Below are 22,131 nucleotides of genomic sequence, written 5' to 3'. Positions count from 1 at the left end.
TCCATGGTCCAGCTCATCTAATGTTCAGTTGCTTCAAAAAATATCCCCTAGGGAATGCCACTTTTGACTACTAATGTGCTGAATCCATGGAATTAAAAGGGGCTGCTAACAAGACAAGTAACTGAAGCCCACATATGGCTAAAACTATTTTTACTTTTTATTCTAGGTTAGCTACCAAGCTCAGGACTCATGCTTAGCTCAACATGTACAATGCAGCACAGAGTTCCATGCTGTTTAAAAATCTCTCTGAAATAAACTGCTGCACTCATTTCTATATCATCCCTGTGAAAAAGTTAGATTATGAACAACATACTAATAGTAGAAAATGCAGACTCTAGAGTCAACTTCTGTTTTCAAATCCTGGCTTTTCCACTTACTAGCAGGATGACCTTAAGCAAGTCACATAGCCTTTCTAAACTTCATTTTTCTCACCTGTAAAACAGAGATAATAAGGATGCCTACCTTATCTAGGGAAGATCCCTTGGAGAAGGAAATGGCAACCCACTCCAGTATTCCTGCCTGGAAAATCCCATGACTGAGGAGCCTGGAAGGCTAGTCTGTGGGGTCACAAAAAGTCAGACACAACTGAGCAACTTCACTTTCACCTTATCTAGAGATTATAAAACTCAAGTTGGTAATTAATGTATAGAAATTCTTTAGTATGCTTAAACATGGCGCCTAATAAGTGCTCAGGAAATGTGAATGGCTATTGTTCATCTCCTTTTTCCTCCCCCTACCAATCAGGGCCACCATCTTTGCTAGAACCATTATCACTACCACCTGCCCCCCCCCACCCCAGTATCCACAGGAAGATAAGGAAACTAAATCTCCAAGATGGACTTTTTTCTGAAGTCAACAAACTACTAAGTCAGGTAGGACTAACCCCTTTATCTTCTGACCCATACCATGATCTCTACATGGAGCACTTCATCCCTCTTCCCTTCACCTTCCTCCTCCTCATCCATCAGGTCCCAGGTTAGCCATCTGCTTCTTCATGAGCCCTCCTCCATCATGTCACAGTGCCTTGTCTTCCCCCCATCACAGAACTTCTCAGACTACATAATAACCGCCTGTTGTCCTGTCTGTGTCCCCCATGAGGACATGAGTTCCTTTAACAGAAGAGTCTAGGTGCTATACTTCTGCATCCCCAGTACAAAGCACAACACACAGTAAATGCTCAGTACATGCTGAGTAAAGGAAGGGATGAATGGCAGACTCCCTTCATGCCAATCTGCTGCTACATCTTAAAGTCTTATTTCTCTTTGGAGCACAAAGAGAAATAAGACAATCAAAGATTGTAACACATGACTTCAGGCCCTATACTGCTATTACAAAATTTTAACCTGTCATTGAAAACTCAAGGCAGTCTTAACCAAATTCTAACAGAGTCCATTTCTGAAGAAAGTAGCTTAACTTGTGAAAATAATGCCTTGCATGGCACTTACGTTATGTTAATACACACATACACATTCATTTCATACCTTATGCTTATTTATGAACCTTAACCCCTTCGCATTTTGAAAGGGCACAGTCTTCTTACTTTGAAGGTGCTTTTCAGCAATATGTGGACTTGACGAGATATGGTAAAAAGCCAGTATTCATCCTTGCAATTTTCCCTCCAAACAAACACTTAATCTTCACTCTGAACCATGGCTTTCTCACTTGCAGCTTTAGTGCTCTTGGAAATTTTGAGTCTAACATGATACAGACCCCAAAACATGACCAAACAACCAAATACTTCAGTCCTTCCCTCCCCTCCTTCTCAGAGGAGGTAAAGAAGGCATAAAAGCTGGAAGCTTCGGGGAAATCTATTCAAAGTTCATCTAATCTTATCTCATTAAAGGACTATCACTGAGGAGAAACCAAATAAAACTCAGCCCTCACTCCAATCAATACTGTATTAGAATGCACTGAAAACGTGATTTGGTTGGTAGGAATGATAAAAACATACACTGAAATTACAATGGAATATGCGAATACTGCAGTGGGTTGCCATTTCTTTCTCCAGGGGATCTTCCCAACCCAGGGATCAAACCGGAGTCTCCTGCATTGCAGGCAGACGCTTTGTCCTCTGATCCACCAGGGAAGCCCCATACTGAAATATACCTGTTATTAAAATAAGTCAGACAGAAAAGTGTAAATTTTTCTAGAACAATGAAAGAGCTGAACTCTACCTCACATCACAAATACCCTCAAGGTATTATTTAAAAACAAACCCTGCTCTCTTATTATCTTATTTTAAGAAAACACATTAAGGAATTTAACTTTTATGGAGTTTATATCAATGTATAAAGCTAAGGTTGTTTAATTTCCTTGGGACACCAATGCCTGACACATCCTTATTTATAGACTGATGGAGAATATGCATAAACATATATACATACACATAAATATACAATTTGCTTTCTTCTCCTACTAAGTCACTGACCACCTTTTCTGCTTCATTTGCCTATAACAAATATTTATTTGGAAACTCTTCTTTCCCCATTCTTTTTCTCAAAAGGGACTCTTCTGTCTTCCTCTTCACTCTGTCTCAGAGTTCTTACCTACATCTGTTACAAACTCCACTTCAAGGGAAAATCTCTGATGATTCTTTTTTCTTAAATAAAAATAGTTCTTTTGTACTAAATTTTATTTTCCAGGGCCCCCAAAATGCAGCCACATGTCAAGGCTATAAAGCTAAAGGGTCTCCCTGAACAGTTTCAAGAAACAAAAACAAGCCAGCAAAAGTCCTCACGCTATGTCCTCCAAATCAGGTGGGACTATTTAGGGGTTATAATAAAAGGGATTCCAAATATTTAATACAGGTTGGAAGATACTGTCTTTCCCACATAGTGATTTCTAGATCTGCTTTTTAATTCAAAATTACCCATTGAGTAAGATGCTTCATTCTTCATCATACACAAATTAAGAAGCCCACATTGTCTTTGTCTGCTGACCCCAACTCTTTTCTTCATCTGGTTCACTAGCCGACTTGACATACATCTCTAGCATCTCTAAAGCAGGGTCTATTCTTATCTTATCTAATCCCTTTCTGGTCATTTCTTGGCTAATTATTATTTGTCTTTGCCAGATACCAACACATCTCATCAAAACACATTCTTAGTTCTACTATAAAATAGTAAATTCAACGATGCTTCCTATCTACACTTTGCTTTCTGAATGTGAATTAATGGATTTGAGTCCCACAGCACAACTTTTAAGCAATGGGAACTGTCTGACACTTCCATATGGCTATTTTATTAAGAAGAGTAGGTATAAATAATAATACTAATACCTTTGTTTCCATAGGTGATTTCATCTGGATAATTCATGCTTCATTATTGTGCCACTATTCTCTGTCTTGGGTTCTCCCTTGGGTCCTGTGACAAATACGGGGTTCAGATCCAGACTCCAGGAGGCAGTGAAGTGACAATGTTTGTTAACATACACAGGTGCACTACAGACTCCCCAGGTCCCCCCTTCTAGTCTCATTTTGTGAGGTTGCTCTTGGCCTGTCAAAATCCAGGCTATTGAAGGGACACCACCAGCACTACAAAACCTCTCTGGGCTTCAGCCTCCTTAACATGAAGCGCGCTGCCTTTGGGTTTTGGGGAGGAGTGGTTATCAAAACGTTGCTGTGAACCACCAGCAACAGCACCTCCTGGGAAATCCTTAGAAAGCGAATGTTTAGGCCCCATCCCAGATCTATTACATTAGAAACTCTGGGGGGAGCCCAGAAATTTGTGTTTAAGGAACACGTCAAGTGATTCTACTAACATAAGAGTAGAAAACAACAGTCATATGGCATCTAGGGAGTTTTGAGGAAGTTTGTGGTTAGGAGAGCTAGCCTCATATAGTTAAAGAGGGATCATGTGCCCAGGACTAAGCTTTTGAGGTAAGGTTTCATATTGTGGGGCTAGGAGCAATGGTGAAAAAGAGAGGCCACTCTGATACACAGAACAACTTAAAAGCAGTTAGATGCGCTCAGAAACAGAAGTCATCTCACTGATGAGAGGAGGCGCTCTTTCTCTTGAAGTGTTCAGAGTTATAAGATTATACTCTAGCAGAATCTATGAATCAGGCAAAATAAGAAGTACTAAAAATAAAGAAGGTTTTTTTCAAAACTAACAAAATTAAGTCTTAATAGAAAGCTTCAAGATGCCACTAATATAGAAAAAGGCTTATAATTAATCTACTATTAATTTTTTAGTATCTCAAAGCTATTTCCTTTAAAAACTATCCTATTGATGGTATCTAAAGTAGATAATGAATTTTCATTTCTTAATGTTTTATCTCATATTTAGAAGAGACGAGCAGTTGGCTAAATCTTTCATAAGATTCCATTTATTATTTTATGAGCTTATATTTATTATTTAAAAGAGACCAATCACCACTAGCCAGAACTGATACTAGATCAAAGGTTAAGGTTGGGTTATTAACCTGTTTCTGTTTTGTAATCAAAACAACCGTCATTTGACAGCAATGATTTTGCTTTAGGACAGTTAGGTAACTGAAGTAATATTAGTGAAAAGACAACCTAACATGATTTAGTCTTTATTACATGCTACATATTTGGCACTGTCCTGAGCACATTATATACACTGTAACACATATTTAATACTCACAGCAACCTTAAGAAGTTAAGCATTGTTAGCCTCATTCTTACTCCTTGGAAGGAAAGTTATGATCAACCTAGATAGTATGTTAAAAAGCAGAGACATTACTTTGCCAACAAAAGTCTGTCTAGTCAAGGCTATGTTTTTTCCAGTGGTCATGTATGGATGTGAGAGTTGGACTGTGAAGAAAGCTGAGCGCCAAAGAATTGATGCTTTTGAACTGTGGTGTTGGAGAAGACTCTTGAGAGTCCCTTGGACTGCAAGGAGATCCAACCAGTCCATTCTGAAGGAGATCAATCCTGGGTGTTCGTTGAAAGGATTGATGCTGAAGCTGAAACTCCAATACTTTGACCACCTCATGAGAAGAGTTGACTCATCCTGATGATGGGAGGGATTGGGGGCAGGAGGATAAGGGGACGACAGAGGTTGAGATGGCTGGATGGCATCACCAACTCGATAGACATGAGTTTGGGTAAACTCCGGGAGTTGGTGATGGACAGGGAGGCCTGGCGTGCTGCGATTCATGGGGTCACAAAGAGCCGGACACAACTGAGCAACTGAACTGAACTGAACTGAGAACTGAAGGAGGAGACATCTGGGCTGAGAGGGGTTCAATAACTTGCCCAAGGTCATAGAACTAGTGAGGGATGGAGTCCAGAGACAAATTCAGTGTTTTTCAGAGTCAGGGCTCTTAATCCTTTGAGTATACTTTTTAGTATAATTCTGAACTCTAGGGACTTGGAGGGCAGAAGGAATGTTTGGCCCAGAGCAAATAACACTTAGGATCATTTAAGGCTTCTAGAAATACTAAAGACAACCAAGCAACCATTTAATGAATGTTCAATCTATGTCAGGTACTGAACTAACCGTTGTACAAACACTATCTCACTTGATCCTTAAACAGCCTTAGAAGGTGGTTACTCTTATTGTTGTGATTGCATTGTTGTTGCTCAGTCTCCAAGTCATGTTCGACTCTTGGCAATCCCATGGATGGCAGCACCCCAGGCTCCCTTGTCCCTCACCATCTCATGGAGTTTGCCCACGTTCATGTCGTTATTTTATGGGTACTTAGAGGATTTAACTATTGAGCCCAGCTTCTTAATAAAGAATACACTGCTCACAGAATTAAATGTAAAGGAAGCAAAATAGGTACTTAGCATGTAAAGACCACTCAGTAAATCTAACTTCCCTGTCCTTGGATTATGTTTCCAGGGGATAAGGATGGTTTCAGTAGTGATGAATTCATTGTCTTTCTTACCTATTTTCTTATTTGTCCCATATGGCAGCTATTTGTGAGTTAGATGTTTGAGTGCTATATTCAGACTTGAAATAGAACGAAGTCCATGGACTGTGCCACATCTTTATAATCACCAAACCCTAACCTCTTTGAGGCTTGCACCACTGGCCAGGAGTGTGGCCCAAACCTGCCCATGTGGCAATAGTAACAATAAATAACCTTAGGAATGAGAAACCCCACAGCCAAGACCAACAATCAAAGGGTAATATGCCATGTTGCTCTACCCAAACAACCCCATGCTAAGGATGAAGGTGGCCAATGTCTTGCAAAATGAACACCCTTTCCCCAGATTGCAAGATTTCATCTACTTAAGAGTTCAATGAAGCTTGATTTATTTAAGTATTCTAATCTCATGGGAAAGAGCTCTGTTTTCAGAATCAGAATCTCTGGACCTCAGTCATGTCTCCACTACAAACCAGCCACACGATCATGGACAAGTTGATGAAATCCACTGGGTCTGTTTTCTCACTGAGAAGATGAGACAAAATAAAACCTGCTCTCCAAATTTGTGCCACATAGGTAAGAGTTGAGAAAATACTTTGCAGAAATATAAAATCCCATCAGAAATATAAGAGGGGGTTATTATTTCAGTAACTCCTTCCTTGCCTAAAATTTGGCCACTGACATAACAACCTGGTTAGCCAAGTTGGTTTACTGGAAGACTAGTTTGAAAGGTAGGAGGAAAGGGGACTGTTTAAAACTGATAATTAGTCTTGGTACACCAAGGACATCCATGGAACCATCTGCCCAGTTGTTTTGATGGTTAAAAGGGATTCATTTCCAATGGCCTCACTTCTCTATAAGCTTGGCAATTCCCTTGGCATTCAGTGAATGTTCCTATGAAATAGACTGAGAAACCTTTCTGTGCAAGCAAAAAGGATTATCAGCGAGCCATTATGTCACTAAATAGGACAGAAACACTCTTGGTAGCTCCACAAGTGGGGGCTCAATATGTTGTGCCAAAGACACCTTTAGATTCCTATTCAGGTTTCAAGGTGCCAAGTTATTCACCTTTGCCATCTACATCAAAAAGTAAAACTTAACCTATATGCGGATTGATTAGGACAGCTGTGACAAGAGACAGGGAAAAGGGCATTTCTATGTAGGGAGAAAAAGAGAAATCTCATCTGGAGTTAAACCTGGAGAGATGAATAAAAGACAGTATTTAGTACTATTGATTGCTTTTACATCTTGTTGAGAGGATTCAACTAAGGGATTCAAGAACAAAGAGATAAAAATCAAGGAAACAATGTCTTTGGTGCCTTCACATTCACCTTGGGCTATGGCTTCCCCTCAAGTTATTTGATGGATTAAGATGGCTTTATGATGTGACGCCATCATCCTGCTTTTCCTATTATAGCACTTTTCTTAAAATATTTTGTGATTAACACAAAAAAGTCTACATTTTCCCTGGGCCTGTATTTGGAAGGTAAATTCATTTTTTTTTTTCCTCAAGTCACTAGTTGTTAAGCAATAAAGCTGATGGCTTGATTAGTCGCTCAAACTCTGGCTTATATCATCTTACCAAAGCTTACCCTCAATATACAAAAAATAGAGGTTATGGAGGTTGCTTAGTTCATGGTCAATAACTGGGAAGGAAACCCAGGCTTCTCAGACACAAGACATGCCAAACTTCAAAGTCAAGGCCATCTCATTTTCCTGCTTCTGTCTCTCTGATAAAGCATACTTTTGCTCTGTCACTAATAGCCACTCTGCAATACACTACCCTTGACCAGCTGCCCCCAGGTGCCCCCATTGCCAGTGGGCCTGGTTGTCATGAAACTACTGATTAAAGATTTTAAGACTGGCTTAGGCAAAACATGCCAGAAATTCCTTCAGGGTAATTAAAAGTACGTTCTGTGTCAATAAACACAGACGGTGAGACCCTTTATGTACAGAGGCGCTGGCTCCAACCCACAGGATTTAAGACATTTTTTCTTCGATGACTTTTCCATCATTGCAATTGATTTTCACTGATTCCTCCAAGACCCTTCTCCAGGCCCCTTATGAAATGATAGGTTGAGCTCACAAGTATCGTCTTACCCTTACTGTTTAAGCCAAGACCCAAGACCAAAGGAGCTCTAAACCTAAGAGCCAAGCTCATTCCCAAAGCCCTTTCACTTGAACCTACAGGTAAGAGAACTTTAATGGAATTCTTGTTACAGAATTTGAGAGTGTCCACTTTTCACTACTCTTCAAATCAATTTTCATTTGAAGAGTTACAAATGGGACTTCCAAGAAAATAGGAAGAACTTGGGTGAATATTTAGTACATTGATAGCCAGAGACTTAGTCCTCGCACATAATAGACACTCTATGAATTATTTTTCACAATGACAGCTTTATAATTTTTAGTGTGTAAACAATGCATATAAGTATTGAAAACTGTCATACATTAGACAAGATAAATAGTAAAAATAAAAGTTCCATTAGCCATAGATAACCATCATTGGTATTTTGATAACTATTCTGTTCACTGAACTCTCACAGTTCACAAAGAAATTTATATGGGAGGAATTACACTTATATACTTGTCCTATCATCAATGTGCTGAACTTTTTTAAATTGTCTTTTTTTTTTGCTCACTTCTCCCCTCCCCTTCATAATCGATATTAATAACGCTTTATATACATTTTCATTTGGATGCTATCATATGCCAACTCATATGGTATGAATGACATTTCAGTTGCTCAATCAATACTTGCTGAATGGTTAAAGAGTAAAATGAACAAACACATTAACAAATGGATGGATGAACGAATAAATAATGAGCCGTGCTCTTAATGAGCTGGTACAATTTCCAAGTGACTGCAGAAATATACAGCACAACTTTTGACGTCGGCCCTATTATCTAAACCCTAGAAGAAGTAGGAGAAACCGGCTTCAACATGCTAACAGGGAGCCCCAAGTTCAAACTCCCACATAAAGAATATGTTATTGACTGCTGTCCTAACCATGGAGACATAATCAATTTATTCTCCAACTCAGATTCAGGTTAAAAGCCAGGCACTAAACACCTGTACACCAAGCACTACACTGTCCTCTGTAACATAAACTAAAGGAGTAAAGATGTGACAACCGTGTTCTCAGAATTTCTTTTCAGTTGGGAAGACAAAATTCAGGACTGCCTCTTCCTGACAGGCTGTCTGTACTTGGACCTCAGTTTTCTCATTTATGAAATGGGGATAAGGCTATACATCTAAGACTGTTGTTATGATTAAGCCATTCAAATAATTCAGGGGAAATGTCATTGGAAAATGTGGGCTGGAGGCAGGTCACGTAGGTCCTGGGAAAGTGACTTAGAGGGACAGGGAAGCAGGAAGGGCTGGGGTGGTTGAGGACCCCACACAAGCCAGCCTGTGTGGCTTGAAGAGCCGTTAGGAGAGACTCAGGTAGACAAAGGGACAGGCAGGAAACAGGAAGCCTTAAAAGCACAGGAGAAAATGGTGAGCAGACCAATCTTCTTAAAGTTCAAACAAAAGGAGAAAGATGTGTTTTGCCTTTTCAGCATGTGCCAATGTCTAGATCAAGGCATCCATATGAGCTACTCAAAGGCAACCTGCTTGTCAAGTAACTGGAAAAAGGGGGGAAAAAAAAACCCTGGCCTGTGCAATGGGCTCAAATCCAAGTTTCTTAGACTTATAGGAAAAATTCTGACCGGAAAATTTCCATCTCAAATTGTGCTGAGGAAGCGTAGGGACTGAGTAAGCATGTTGGCAGCAGCAGCCCAGTATGATAATCAGACTCCTCTTGATTTTTCACTACAGTGCACAGAGTTCTTCAGGTCCTGGGGAGACCTTAGTAGGGTTTTGATCTCTGACCCTGCAACGGGTCAGGGAACCTATAAGGAAATACACTTTGTACCCAAAATGGAACTGTGCCCAAAACTTTCCTCTTACATCCTATGAAGTGACTAGAGGGTTCTAACTTCCAAAGCATAGTATGTTAGTTTCACCCAGGCTAATCTGACAGATCTGGAATGGGATCAGATATTAATCACTGCAAGAGACATCAGTTGGAGGCACTAAACTGTCCCAGTATCTCCTGTTAAGCTCAGGTTCCCAGGGCAGTTCTTCTCCCCTGTGTCATATCTTTTTCTTTTAAACTAGCACCACTGATGAATTCCTGGAAGCTTGTTCCCATACATTTGCACTGCCCCAATCAACACTCTCACTCCATCCCACCTGTGCTGGCTTCACAGCCAGCAGAGAAAAGAAATGAAAGGTAGATTTTAATATTACCATCTCAAATCATCACTGAAACTTGATGCTTCTAGAAACTGTTTTAATACTTTTAGTCTTCTGAGGAAGCAGCTGGATTGCCTCCTAACCACACAAATCTTTACCCATTCAACTCACCTACTAACCACACAAATCTTTATCCATTCAACTGTCCATCTGTTCGTTCATCCAGCCACCCAGCCAGCCAGTCAGCCAGCCATGTATCTTTTAAAGTCTATTTATTAGACACTTAGGTCACAAACTGTGTCTCATTTTTTAATACTTCATAAAATTGTAAATAAAAAGTGAAAGAACTTCGTATTCTTACAACAATACCTCCAGATAGTTCAAAGGGAGAAAAATGCCACAAATATTCAAGTCAAAAAGAACTGAGACTTCAGACTGACTCCAACTGTAATCCCCGAAGGCTGGTGAAATCCAGAAAGCCAATACAGGGCTGACTCTGGAACAACATGTAGTTTGAAGTACCCAGGTCCACTTAAACATGGATATTTTTAAAATAGTAAAATACTTGAGTACCACACAGTCTGTGGCTGGCTAAATCTGGATGCAGACGAACCGGGAGTATGGAGGGATGACTATAAATTATACCTAATTAACCTCTGCATTGTTCAAAGGTTGTTAGAGGGGCCAAAATCACTCACCAAAAATGCAATCCCAGTGGTAATTTATACGATTTTTACTTTTCATTGCCATACAATCATTTTCCCAATTTGGGGATGTCTGGAAATCTTGAACCAATAATAGAGTCTAGTTTTCTCAGATTTATTGGGGTTCAAATTACATTTGACCACATATAGTATTAACAAGAAAAAGTTAACATAGCTTTCAGAAATATCAGATTTGAACCTCACAAGAGGCTAGTTCATTAAACAGCCATACTGGTTGTCATGGTGGGTCAATCACTCTTGGAAACTACCTTCTCACCAATTTGAGGAAAATTAACATTTCTGGGTCACCAGGTTCCACATACTTATCTACAACCGATGCCCTGGAACCAGGAAAGTAATTTGATTTAATATAGGTGGGCAACTAAATCCCAGAGGACAAGCTACTCACCCATGTGTTTAATACCAGAGGCTGAGCACTGAGCTTGCTTTCCCACTAGTAAGGAAGAAAGCACCAGGCTTTTGGGGAGGATAAGGGCAACAGGTTCAAGATAAAGCTCCACGATTCTGTCTTTATGACTTCTTTTTCTCCTGATTTTCATCCCATGTATGTTCTCTAGGATGAGCTTGAACACTTTGAAAATGTGTGACAAGGTGAAGCAGAGGAAAAACAGACTAGAAAAAGTGGGAAAGAGCCAAAGCAATTACAAAGGTGCTCCTTGGTACAGTATTTTAAGAAAGCAATTGATTAATATGATCTAGATACTTGTTTGTACCATTTAACCCAGCAATCTTGATGTAGACATTTGTCCTAAGACACTAACCAGAGAGATGATTTAGATACATCCAATCATTTATCACACAAATATTACATCAAAATACTGGAAATCATCTGAATGTTCAGCATTGGGTGATTGGCAAAATTATAGTTTAACTATGGGATGTTACAGAAGAATGCTCACAGTATTGTGTGTGGGACCAAAACAAAACAAAAACAGATATGATACATTTTTCATAATTCCTTTATTCATCCATCCATCTCTCTCTCCTCTCTCTCTCACACACACATGCACAGCCTGGAAGAAAATACATCAAAAAATGTTTATATGATTATGTTTGAGGCTAGAGGTAAATTCGACTTTCTTTACTTACACTTTTCTTTATAGTCCCAGTTTCCATCAGTGAGCACATAATTTTGTTCTCTCACAGCCTCTATTCTTTTCCTACATAGCATTTAACAAGATTTATATTCATGTTCTTACATTTGTGTATAATGTGTATCTTTCCAATAAAACACACGTTCTATGAGAACACAGTCTGCATCAGGTTTTTGTTTTCTAATTACATACCTGGATTTTTTCTTTTTTTTTTAGCATGGTGCCTTGTATATAATAAGCATGTTTAAAGTGACCACTGAGTGAGCAGTTACAGGGATCCTACCCGGAAGACATGTGGGATATATGTGGGTTCTAACGGACAGTCTGCTGTATCTATAGTCTCCAGCTCTTTTGCTCAGGAATATAGTATTTTCCTTGCTTGCTTTTGCCTCCTAAGAACACACTCTACCCTCCATTAGGAATGCCTCTGCCACTGTTCTCCACCTGTTGGCATCCCACCAAGACCCCACCTTTCCCACTGAACCATTCCTGTTCAAGTGAGCATCTTGTAGCACTTACCACAGTCACTCACTTGAAAGATCAACATTTTTTAAAACTTTATTGGGTTCCAAACAGTTTTTTGAACAGGAGTCAGCAAACTGCAGTCCATGGGCCACTACCTGATTTTATAAATAGAATGCTAGAATGCAGCCATGTCCACATGCTGAAGTGACAGAGTTGAGTAGACTATATGGTCAGGAAAGACTAAAATACTATCTGGCCCTTTACAGGACAAGCTACTGACCTATTCTCAAGCATCTACATACTTGTGTAAAGTGGAGATAATCCCAGATTTGTATCCTATTAGGTTATTCTTAAGGAAATATGGGATCCAAAGTAGATGTCCAAGAGCTTTGTGAAAAAGAAATCATTATAACAGAACTAAATTTGTTCTTAAGAACATACATTTTTGGGTCAGAGACATGTGCATTCAAAGTCCTGAGGCTGCTGATTGATGCTAGGCAGCTTACACAACTTCTCTAAGTTTCATCATATATTCCCTCATTTGCTTAATAAACATGTAATGAGTGCCATTTGCCAGATGTTGGACTAGGAGATGGATAAGAGACAGTGGTGAATAAGACCTAAAAGTCTCACCTAATTCAGCCTTAACTGAATTAACCTTAATACAGCTGAGGATTGTTGTTAGGATTAAATGGTACACTCCCCCACCCCGACACACACACCCATTATCCTATGTATACACACCAATGTAGTACACAATATATACATATACACATAATATATAGTTCATCATATATAGTATAAACAGAGCTCTTAATTCCTGGTACACTGTGAGCACTCAGTATATGATGGCTCTACAACAGAAGCTCTTTTAATAGACCTCTAAGAAGATGACTCATCAGATGAGAAAATGCTTTCAATTCCCTCTGTAAAATGTGTCTCCAGCATGTTCTACGTTCACAGCTAATTTATTAGGCTCATCTCTGGTCCACTGGCTCACTTCCACTTCTTTTGTTTGAGCTGCATGTCTACTGAAAGTCAGTTGTATTGGTTCCCAAATCCCTTGATGTCAGTTGTACTGGTTATTTAACTGAATATCATGGACAGTGATGACTGTCTGACATGAAAACTAAGTTGAATGCTTTCAAAAGATGATCAAGAATTATCAATTAAATGTGGGAAAGATAAAATATGGGGGACATTTGTGAAAACCTAGAAGGATCTGTACTTCAGATTGCTTCTCAGGGGTCTATACTGTCACTCAATCTCAAGGAAACCAAACTCAGACGTGGTCTTTGTCATTGTGGGTGTGGTTTGTGCCAGAAGAATATGTGCCCCAGTCAGCAGTCCCACCCATACTCAAAGATTAAGCCTTGATTCTTCAAGAAGCTTTTCATCAAAATTAGGCAATGCTGCTTAAAATAGGTGTATCAGGAACTATACATGATATTTAGTAATATCTATAAGAGAAAGAATCTGAAAAAGAAAATATATCAGAATCACTTTACAACTGAAACTAACGCAACATTGTAAATCAGCTAAACTTCAAATAAATAAATAAGTAAATATAATAGGTATATCATTTTTATGATTCTCTGCCTTAACTTTTCCAATTTACCATCAACTACTGGTTCCAAATGCATGGAGAGGGATTCTTTTGTATGTATTCTGTGCTCACGTATAAACAATAACATGTTAGGGACTTCCCTGGTGGCTCCAGCGATAAAGAATCTACCTGCCAATGCAGAAGACACAGGTTCAATCCCTGATCTGGGAGGAAGCCACATACCACAGAGCAACTAAGCCCATATGTGCCACAACTACTGAGCCTGTGCCCTAGAGCCCGGGAACTGTAACTACTGAGCCCTCGTGTTACAACTACCGAAGCCTGTGTGCCCTAAAGCCTGTGCTCCGCAACAAGAGAAGCCCACACACCATTAACTAGAGAGTATCCTCCACTCACCCAACAAGAGAAATCCTGAGCAGCAATTAAGACCCAGCACAACCAAAAATAGATAAATAAATAAAATGTTTAAAAAGATATCATGCTAATAGGGGGCATGTTGCCTCAGCCTGTGCCATATTTTACAGGTAAGAAAAAATTCAGAGATGGAGGGTCTGTTCCAAGGCCTCAGAACTGGTGTTGCAGGAGGGGGTTCTAGAGCCAGGCGGGCTCTGATTCCACTGTCTCAAGAGAGGCAAATGTAGTGCAGACTTGCCCAGTCTGGGTCCTTATACGATTAAGTACTTTTTGAGAAGGACAGAGCATCATCTGCTTAAATGGATGGAGAGGTGCTCAAGAGCAAGAATTTCTATATCACCACACCCCCATCACCACCACCATAGCAGCTGGCAAGAAATGCGATAAATAATTTTGAGGAATTTTCTTTCTTTCTTTATAACAGTAGAAGAAACTGGGGCTTCCTGGTTTCTGAGAGAACCAAGTTTGCTTGGGATTTACAACCTCCTCCATGGAGCACACAATAGCGAGGGAGACAGCCTATTGTGCCTGTCAGATCATGTCACTGAGAGCTCAGCCTCACCAACTGGCACTTGCTCTTGCCTGTCGGTGCGGCAAGATGAGCAGTGCCCTGCTCACCAGATGGTTATTTGTTCCACCAGCCACCTTTGCTGAATCCCTGATTCACTCCAACCCAGGACGGTCTCCAGCATTTGTGCTGCAAGGCAGCTCACGCCAACAACTTTGCCAAATGGCTCCTCTCAAAGTCATGGGCCGCCCAGACAGGCTGGCTCCTCCATCTGCAGCAGCTTTTGGCAAAGAGATGCTTCTCATTCTGTCTCCACTCTTGGCTGCACCACAGCCTTCTTGCCAGGAGGATGGTCTGACCCATCAGTGCATACATTTTAAGCCTACGTCTGTGTCTCCCAGGCTCACCCCCAAGCGCAATGTCATAACACACAAAACAGAGCCAGGTGATCACAAATACAGGCATAGGGCACCACGGAAACTTAGAGCCACAAAAATCCACGGATAGCTCGCCTTCCCTCCCCCATCTTCAACCTCATTTTAGTAGATTAGGAAATGGAAGCCAAGAGAATAAAAGTACCTAATTATGGTGGCAGGACTGAGAATAACATGCAGGTCTTCTCATGGGCATTCCAAACTACTGCCTAACAATAAAGACTGCATTGCCTTATTTTTCCTCTGTTCATTTTCAAATTCTTGATAAAAATTAGACCATTTGTATCGGTAGTGATTCAGAGGAGAATTTCTTTAGAATAATGAACAACTTTTTCCTGTATCAATATCATGCCTTTTTTTCAAAACATGTGTGTCCATGTACTACATTGACAGACCTGGAAGTGACTTCTGTTCTGCCACCCACTCTTGGGTGACCTTGGACAAGTAATCTCACTTTGTTTCAACTTTTCACTTAAAGGGGTATAAGGACAGTATCAACAAGAAAGATATTTTACATCTCAAGTTTATTTGTGGCACAAAGCAGGTCCTCCACGACTGCCAGTCATCAACATTATCTTATCTGAACACTCAAATCCACAGTGGTTTCAGAATACATATACTATGCACATATACATGCTGCTGCTGCTAAGTCGCTTCAGTCGTGTCCAACTCTGTGCGACCCCATAGACAGCAGCCCACCAGGCTCCTCTGTCTCTGGGATTCTCCAGGCAAGAACACTGGAGTGGGGTGCCATGTCCTTCCCCAACGCATGAAAGTGAAAAGTGAAAGTGAAGTCGCTCAGTCGTGTCCACCTCTTAGTGACCCCATGGATTGTAGCCTACCAGGCTCCTCCGTCGATGGGATTTTCCATGCAAGAGTACTGGAGTGGGATGCCATTGCCTTCTCCAGGAATGCCAGATATTTCTTATATTAAGAAGTTCAAGTTCATGAGGTTAAATGATTTATCCAAGGTCACTGAGAGAATAAATGAAGGACCAGAGATTCCTTCTTGCTATTTTGCTAAGAAATGAGAACCAATATCTTGGCTTTGAAAGATGATAAAATCAGGAAGGAGAACATCAACAAGAACATATATATACACACACACATATATATGAATAATCACTCCAGTATCTTCTATAATATAAAAAACTGGAAGCAATTTTCCATCTGGCCACAAGGGAACTACTAAATAAACTATGGTATAGTCATACCATGGAGCACTAGGCAGCCATTAAAAAGAGCAAGGCAGATGTAGGTGTCCTGACACAGAAAGGTCTTTCAGATACATCACTGAATGGGAAAAAAAACAAAGCGTAAACAAAACAAACAGTATGCATTCAGTTACATGAAAAAACAGTCTTTCCCTCAATGCGTATCTGCACCTGGATATTTAAATGTATGAAAATGTATATGAAGTTGGCTATGAGGAAGCTCAGCAACTATTGACAATGGTAACTCTGGACAAGGAAGTGGGTGGGTGCAGGGATGGATGGTGATTCACGCTTTGTTTTTATCTACTTCCATAATGCTTGAATCTTTTCAAGTAAGAAGGCATTTCTGCATTATTTGCTTTATAAACACAGACATCAAGGCAGAGAGGAACATGAACGACAGCAGTACAGCTGTCGTGAACCAATGGTCCTCCTAACTTGGGTGTCCTTGGCCCCAACTTGACTTCTGCAAAGTTACATGAGCAAATGCTGTTCTCCTCAAGTTTCTTGTTCAGCTCTTCTCCTCTTTGGTAAAATACTTCCTGGTGATATTTTGTACTTAGGGGTCCAGGTTTTTCCTTTCAGACCACCTGGGAGCACTCAGCATGTTGAGGCAATATCCCCCATTAGAACCGTTTACAGCTTTTCCATACTCAGCACCCTTGTGCATCTGTTGAGGGTCACAGAGCTGAGTCCCCAGCATTAAGCAGAGGAGGTGACCTGCCATTCTGTGACTACTTCAGGTTCATGACTTAATAGATTCTCAGCACTGAAATCAGCTATGCATGATGGAGGAGGCTGTCAGTAACCCAGTGTCAAGTACACCCAGAATACATGGCCTCATAGGTATGGTACTCTTCGGCACACTCCTTCTGGCAGACCTCATCTTTCTCATATTAAAATCCTGCCTGCAGAGGCCCCTCCAGACCCTGGGACTCCATGCATCTTCTCACCCCTTCATTTCTTCACATTTGCTGGAATCAATCAGGCCTCTCTTCTCTACAGCATAGAAATGACAGTCTGACTTAACCCTCTACATGCCCATCCTTTTCCATTACCCACAACGATCCTTTCTCCAAAGAAACCATTAATACTAATTAGTTGTCCATGGATTTCACACATTCACATCCTATCATCATCATTCCCCTCTCTTTCCATAGTGAACTTGGAACATAAGAATTCAAGGGTTCCTGGATTATTTACGACAAAACTCCTAGTGGTCTTGTAAAAAGAATCTGTGCTTCCAGTGGGATGATTATGTCAGGATTGGTTTGTCAGGTCAGAGCTGATTTTTAGCTTTATTCCAGAGTTCTACTGGAAAGGCAACAGAAGGAAATTGGATGGTAGAAATGAAGTCTGGTGAAAGCAAATTCATCTTTTTAATGGGAGATGGGTAGAGAACCACTGGAGTGTTACTCTGGCCAACACGAGTCCTTTGACACCCCACACTTCACTTCAATGCAAAAGGACATTAGCCATCATACAGCTGGCTCTGGTCCACTCCTTTCACTCCAGGCAACTACATGAGTTGCTATCAGCTCTGGAGAAGAGATGCCTGGATGGTTCAGTGGAAACTTCACTGTGAGTGTGCCAGGTGGAGGAACATGGAGAGGGCTATAAAAGCTAGGTAAATTTCATAATTTGATTGCTCAATTTCATATTTTCTTTCTTTTCTTATTATACACATGTGTGAGTGTGCTCAGTTGTGTCCAACTCTTTGCGATGCCAAAGACTATAGCCCGCCAGGCTCCTCAGTCCATGCGATCTTCCAGGCAAGAATACTGGCTGCTGCTGCTGCTGCTAAGTCACTTCAGTCGTGTCCAACTCTGTGCAACCCCAGAAACGGCAGCCTACCAGGCTCCTCTGTCCCTGGGATTCTCCAGGCAAGAACACTGGAGTGGGTTGCCATTTCCTTCTCCAATGCATGAGAATGAAAAGTGAAAGTGAAGTCGCTCAGTCGTGTCTGACTCTTTGAGACCCCACGGACTACAGTCCACCAGGCTCCTCCGTCCATGGGATTTTATAGGCAAGAGTACTGGAGTGGGGTGCCATTTCCTTCTCCAGGGGATCTTCTTGACCCAGGGTTGAACCCACATCTCCTGCCTGCATTGGCCGGGTTTCTATCACTGTGTCACCTGGGAAGCCCTTATTATAAATAGAGGAAAATAAACTTACAGGAGTAAGTTAGCTAAGGATTCTGGCATCAGCGAGGGGAATTCAGCTCCCTCCCTGTGGGAAAAAGAGGAAGGCCCAGACACATGCACTGCCTTACTGGGAAGAGATTGACCAGGTGAACTGAGCAGCACTGAATGGCCACCATGGGGATGTATGCAGAGTGTTGAACACAGCCAGCATTTTCCCCCTAAATTCCAAACAAGGGACAGCAGGGATGGGCAAAGAACTCTTGCCTAGATCCAGGCAGTCACTGATTCCAATCTGGTTCTGCCACTTACAAGTATGCGACCTTATACCTAAGTTTCTTTGCTTCTCCAAACCTTGCAATTTCTTATCCTGAAAAATGCATCTAATGCAAGCATTCTCTCAGAGTTGCTGAAGGTGATGAAGTGAGTAAACACATGAGAAACATCTACGAAAATGACTGGAATACAGACAGAATTGAAGAAACCTTCGTTCTCTTCCCTCGCCTAAGCATCTAAACTGGACCCTTAGTTTCTTCATAAATGCAAATGCTAGAATTTAGGAGTGTCAGTCTACAGCTGTGCTCTTTTCATCGAGCATTACCAGTATTTTGACAGGACTGGCCTAATATTATTCACCCCAGGTTTATTGGTACGTTTCTGACCAGCCCTCATAAAGGGCTTGGGATAGCCCCTGGAGACCTGAATGCTAATAATGAATACTTGCTAGTGATTTGCAATGCACTCTGGTTATTTCGTTTAGTAGCGGAACATTTCCTATCCCCGGAAAGGTCATTTATAATACTGTAAGGCAGCTTCTTCCCATCTTCCATTTCAGATTTTTCTGAGAATAGCAGAGAACTCAAACATTCATCCATATGCATTGGAAATACTATTCTGATCTTGCATTTGCATAAAAATACCAAAGCAACTTAAGGAACTATTAATACAAGGCAGCTCTCTATCATGACAACACCTCTTTTTACTTTTCTGATGCCTTTTCATTAGCTTCTTATGAAAAGTCATTTTCATGTTTCTTCCTAGTTTTATTCATTATAGCTTCCCTCTTTTCTTGAAGGTGCGTGGGATGGATGAGGAGAGAGGAGGAAGCAGGGGCCTTTACTTTCTTACTTTGATTCTTGTGCCCCTGAAAAGCTGTAACATTTCACAGATCACACAGAGCTCGCGTTTGGAGACCCTCTGAACTCAACTCACCCAAGATTGGTCTCTTCTTATTCTATCACATTTCTGAGAAATGGCCATACAGGGTTATTTGAATAATTTAAGTGTGTGGTTAATTACGCTTATACCAAGGTACTCTTTTCTGTTATAATTTCTTTATATGGAGACAAGATCAGTTTCCTTGAAATTTTTCACCCATAGGGCTCAATATGCCCTGGAAGGCTCTTCTCCTAGGCATCTCAACTGTTCACATACTTTTAAGTGCCTTTAATACACCCACAACACCCCAAATTATGTATCTAGTCCAGATCTTTCTTCTGAGCTTCAGAACCAGATATACAAAGCTTACTTGATAGTCTCAATATGAGGCTAGATGACTCACACACCTCATCAATTTCCAAAGTCTTTTTTCCAGTCTCAGTGAACAGCCCCATCATGCATCTATCCTCATGGCAAGTCTTCCTTGACACCATCTCCATCATTTCTCCATCTCCACTTAGTCTATCACGCCAAGTCAGCCTGATCCATTCTTCTACAATGTATCTCAAATCTACAGAATTCTCTCCATCGCTACTCGTGCTACCATCCTACAGAACAGCTATGGCCTCCTATTTATCTTCCCGCTTTCACTCCTGTTCACTTCCTAGCAAGCCCTCTGGCCCCACCCTGCACAGCAGCAAGCCTGAGCTTTGAAAAAACTAACCTGATCATATTTCCCCCCTGATCAAAATCCTTTAATGGTTTTCGATCCATCTTTGGATAAGGTCCAAACTCCTTATGGTCAACAAGGTTCAACGTGACCTAATCCCTAAATACCTCTCCAGTTTCTTTTCTGTAACATTATGAACATTTTTGAACAGATAGCAAAGTTGAAAAAAAAAAATTACAGTGGATATCCACTGACTGACCACCTGGATTCTACCATTAACATTTTATATTTGTTCTATCATCTGCTTGTCTATTTATCCATTCCTTTCCCCTAATATTATTCTTTGTTGGTTTGGTCCATTTCAAAGTAAACTACAGGCTTCAGTCTCATTTTCAGCCCTCTTCCTCTTGTTCCCTACACTCAGTCCTCGGCATCTTCTCATTCTTTGAGTCTGTCAGACTGTTTCATAACTCTGCACTTGGGACCTACTGTCCCTTTTACCTGAAATGTCTTCAGCTCCTGTTCATTCCTGACTTATCCCTTGGTTTTCAGCTTAAACTTTGTCTGAGCCAGTCCCTGAGCCTCAATCTAAATTATATTTACCTTTCTCCTTTACAAATCATCTCAAGGCTTTTCCTGTGCTTTTCTTGTGCATTTCCTGAATATCACTTATCACAATTGGAAGCTACATAATTCTTTGGAAAATTGTTTGTTTAATGTCTACCTCTTCCACCAGATTTCAAGTTCATGAGAACAGACACAACATACTGGAGTATGCAGGATCACTTCTGCAGAAAGTCAATTAATAGTTGTTGAAGGAATTAAAGTCAGAAAGCATCAACAGTTACATAATAACAATGATATCATATTAATATAATAACTATACATAGACTAAGTGCATTTGCTCTTCTTTTAAAAATATGTACAAGAAGTATGGGTTTTTAAAGGCTTCTAAGGGCTGCTGTCTATGGGGTCGCACAGAGTCGCACACAACTGAAGTGACTTAGCAGCAGCAGGGGAAGACAGAACTTGCTGCCAGAATATAACCAGCAAGTTATTTCTGTAACATAGTATGGAAAAACCCGAATGAACTTTTCAGCCAACCCAATACATTAAGGCAAATTGCTAAGAGGCTATCTACGGCTAGTGGATAAGCCAAGAAGAGACTGTGGGGGGTTTTAGGGACGTCTCACCTATTTCTACTTCCCTCAAGATCACTCCAAATCAACAACAATGCAAGGAAAAACATTGTGCTTGCAATACAAATGCAATTTAAGTTAAAATAACAACAGCTATAATTACTGAGGGCATCCATCAGGGTCTGGCTTTGTATTAGGCACTGTCTTGAGTGCTTTTCCTGCATTGAAAGTGAAAGTGAAAGTCTCTAAGACTTTCTCTCTCTCGCACGACTCTTTGCGACCCCATGGACTATAAATTTTTTTCCCCTGTGGCGTAGGTTCTGCTGTTATTCCCATTCTATGGCTAAGGAAATTGAGAAAAGAATAGTTAAACAACAAATTATCTGACTTTCTCTTCTAACCAGATTGCCATTCTTGTGAACTCCTCCTATGTAGAATATTTATTCTGCCCCATGAGAATAGAAGTATTAATCTAGAAAACTCTGATTGCGCTATTGGAGAGGGAGTTTTAGTTGGTTCTA

The 22,131-nt window shown here is 40.6% G+C and overlaps 1 protein-coding gene across 10 annotated transcripts in view; it reads right to left on the bottom strand.

Annotated features, from left to right (window-relative positions):
- Positions 1 to 22,131, bottom strand: part of PPP2R2B (protein phosphatase 2 regulatory subunit Bbeta) — a 514,461-nt gene that overhangs the window by 288,258 nt on the left and 204,072 nt on the right. Inside the window, exon 2 of one of the 10 annotated variants that reach the window (XM_027546062.1) lies at positions 3,278 to 3,362. The exons of the other annotated variants lie outside the window; for them this stretch is intronic. Coding sequence (XP_027401863.1) covers positions 3,278 to 3,314 — 37 coding nt within the window. The 5' untranslated portion in view covers positions 3,315 to 3,362. The remainder of the gene's footprint in view (positions 1 to 3,277; positions 3,363 to 22,131) is intronic. 10 annotated transcript variants of the gene reach the window in all.

Source organism: Bos indicus x Bos taurus, chromosome 7, assembly GCF_003369695.1.
Source record: "Bos indicus x Bos taurus breed Angus x Brahman F1 hybrid chromosome 7, Bos_hybrid_MaternalHap_v2.0, whole genome shotgun sequence".
Taxonomy (NCBI): Eukaryota; Metazoa; Chordata; class Mammalia; order Artiodactyla; family Bovidae; genus Bos; species Bos indicus x Bos taurus.
The sequence above is the reverse complement of the archived record's forward strand: the minus strand, read 5'-3'. Positions and strand labels throughout refer to the sequence as shown.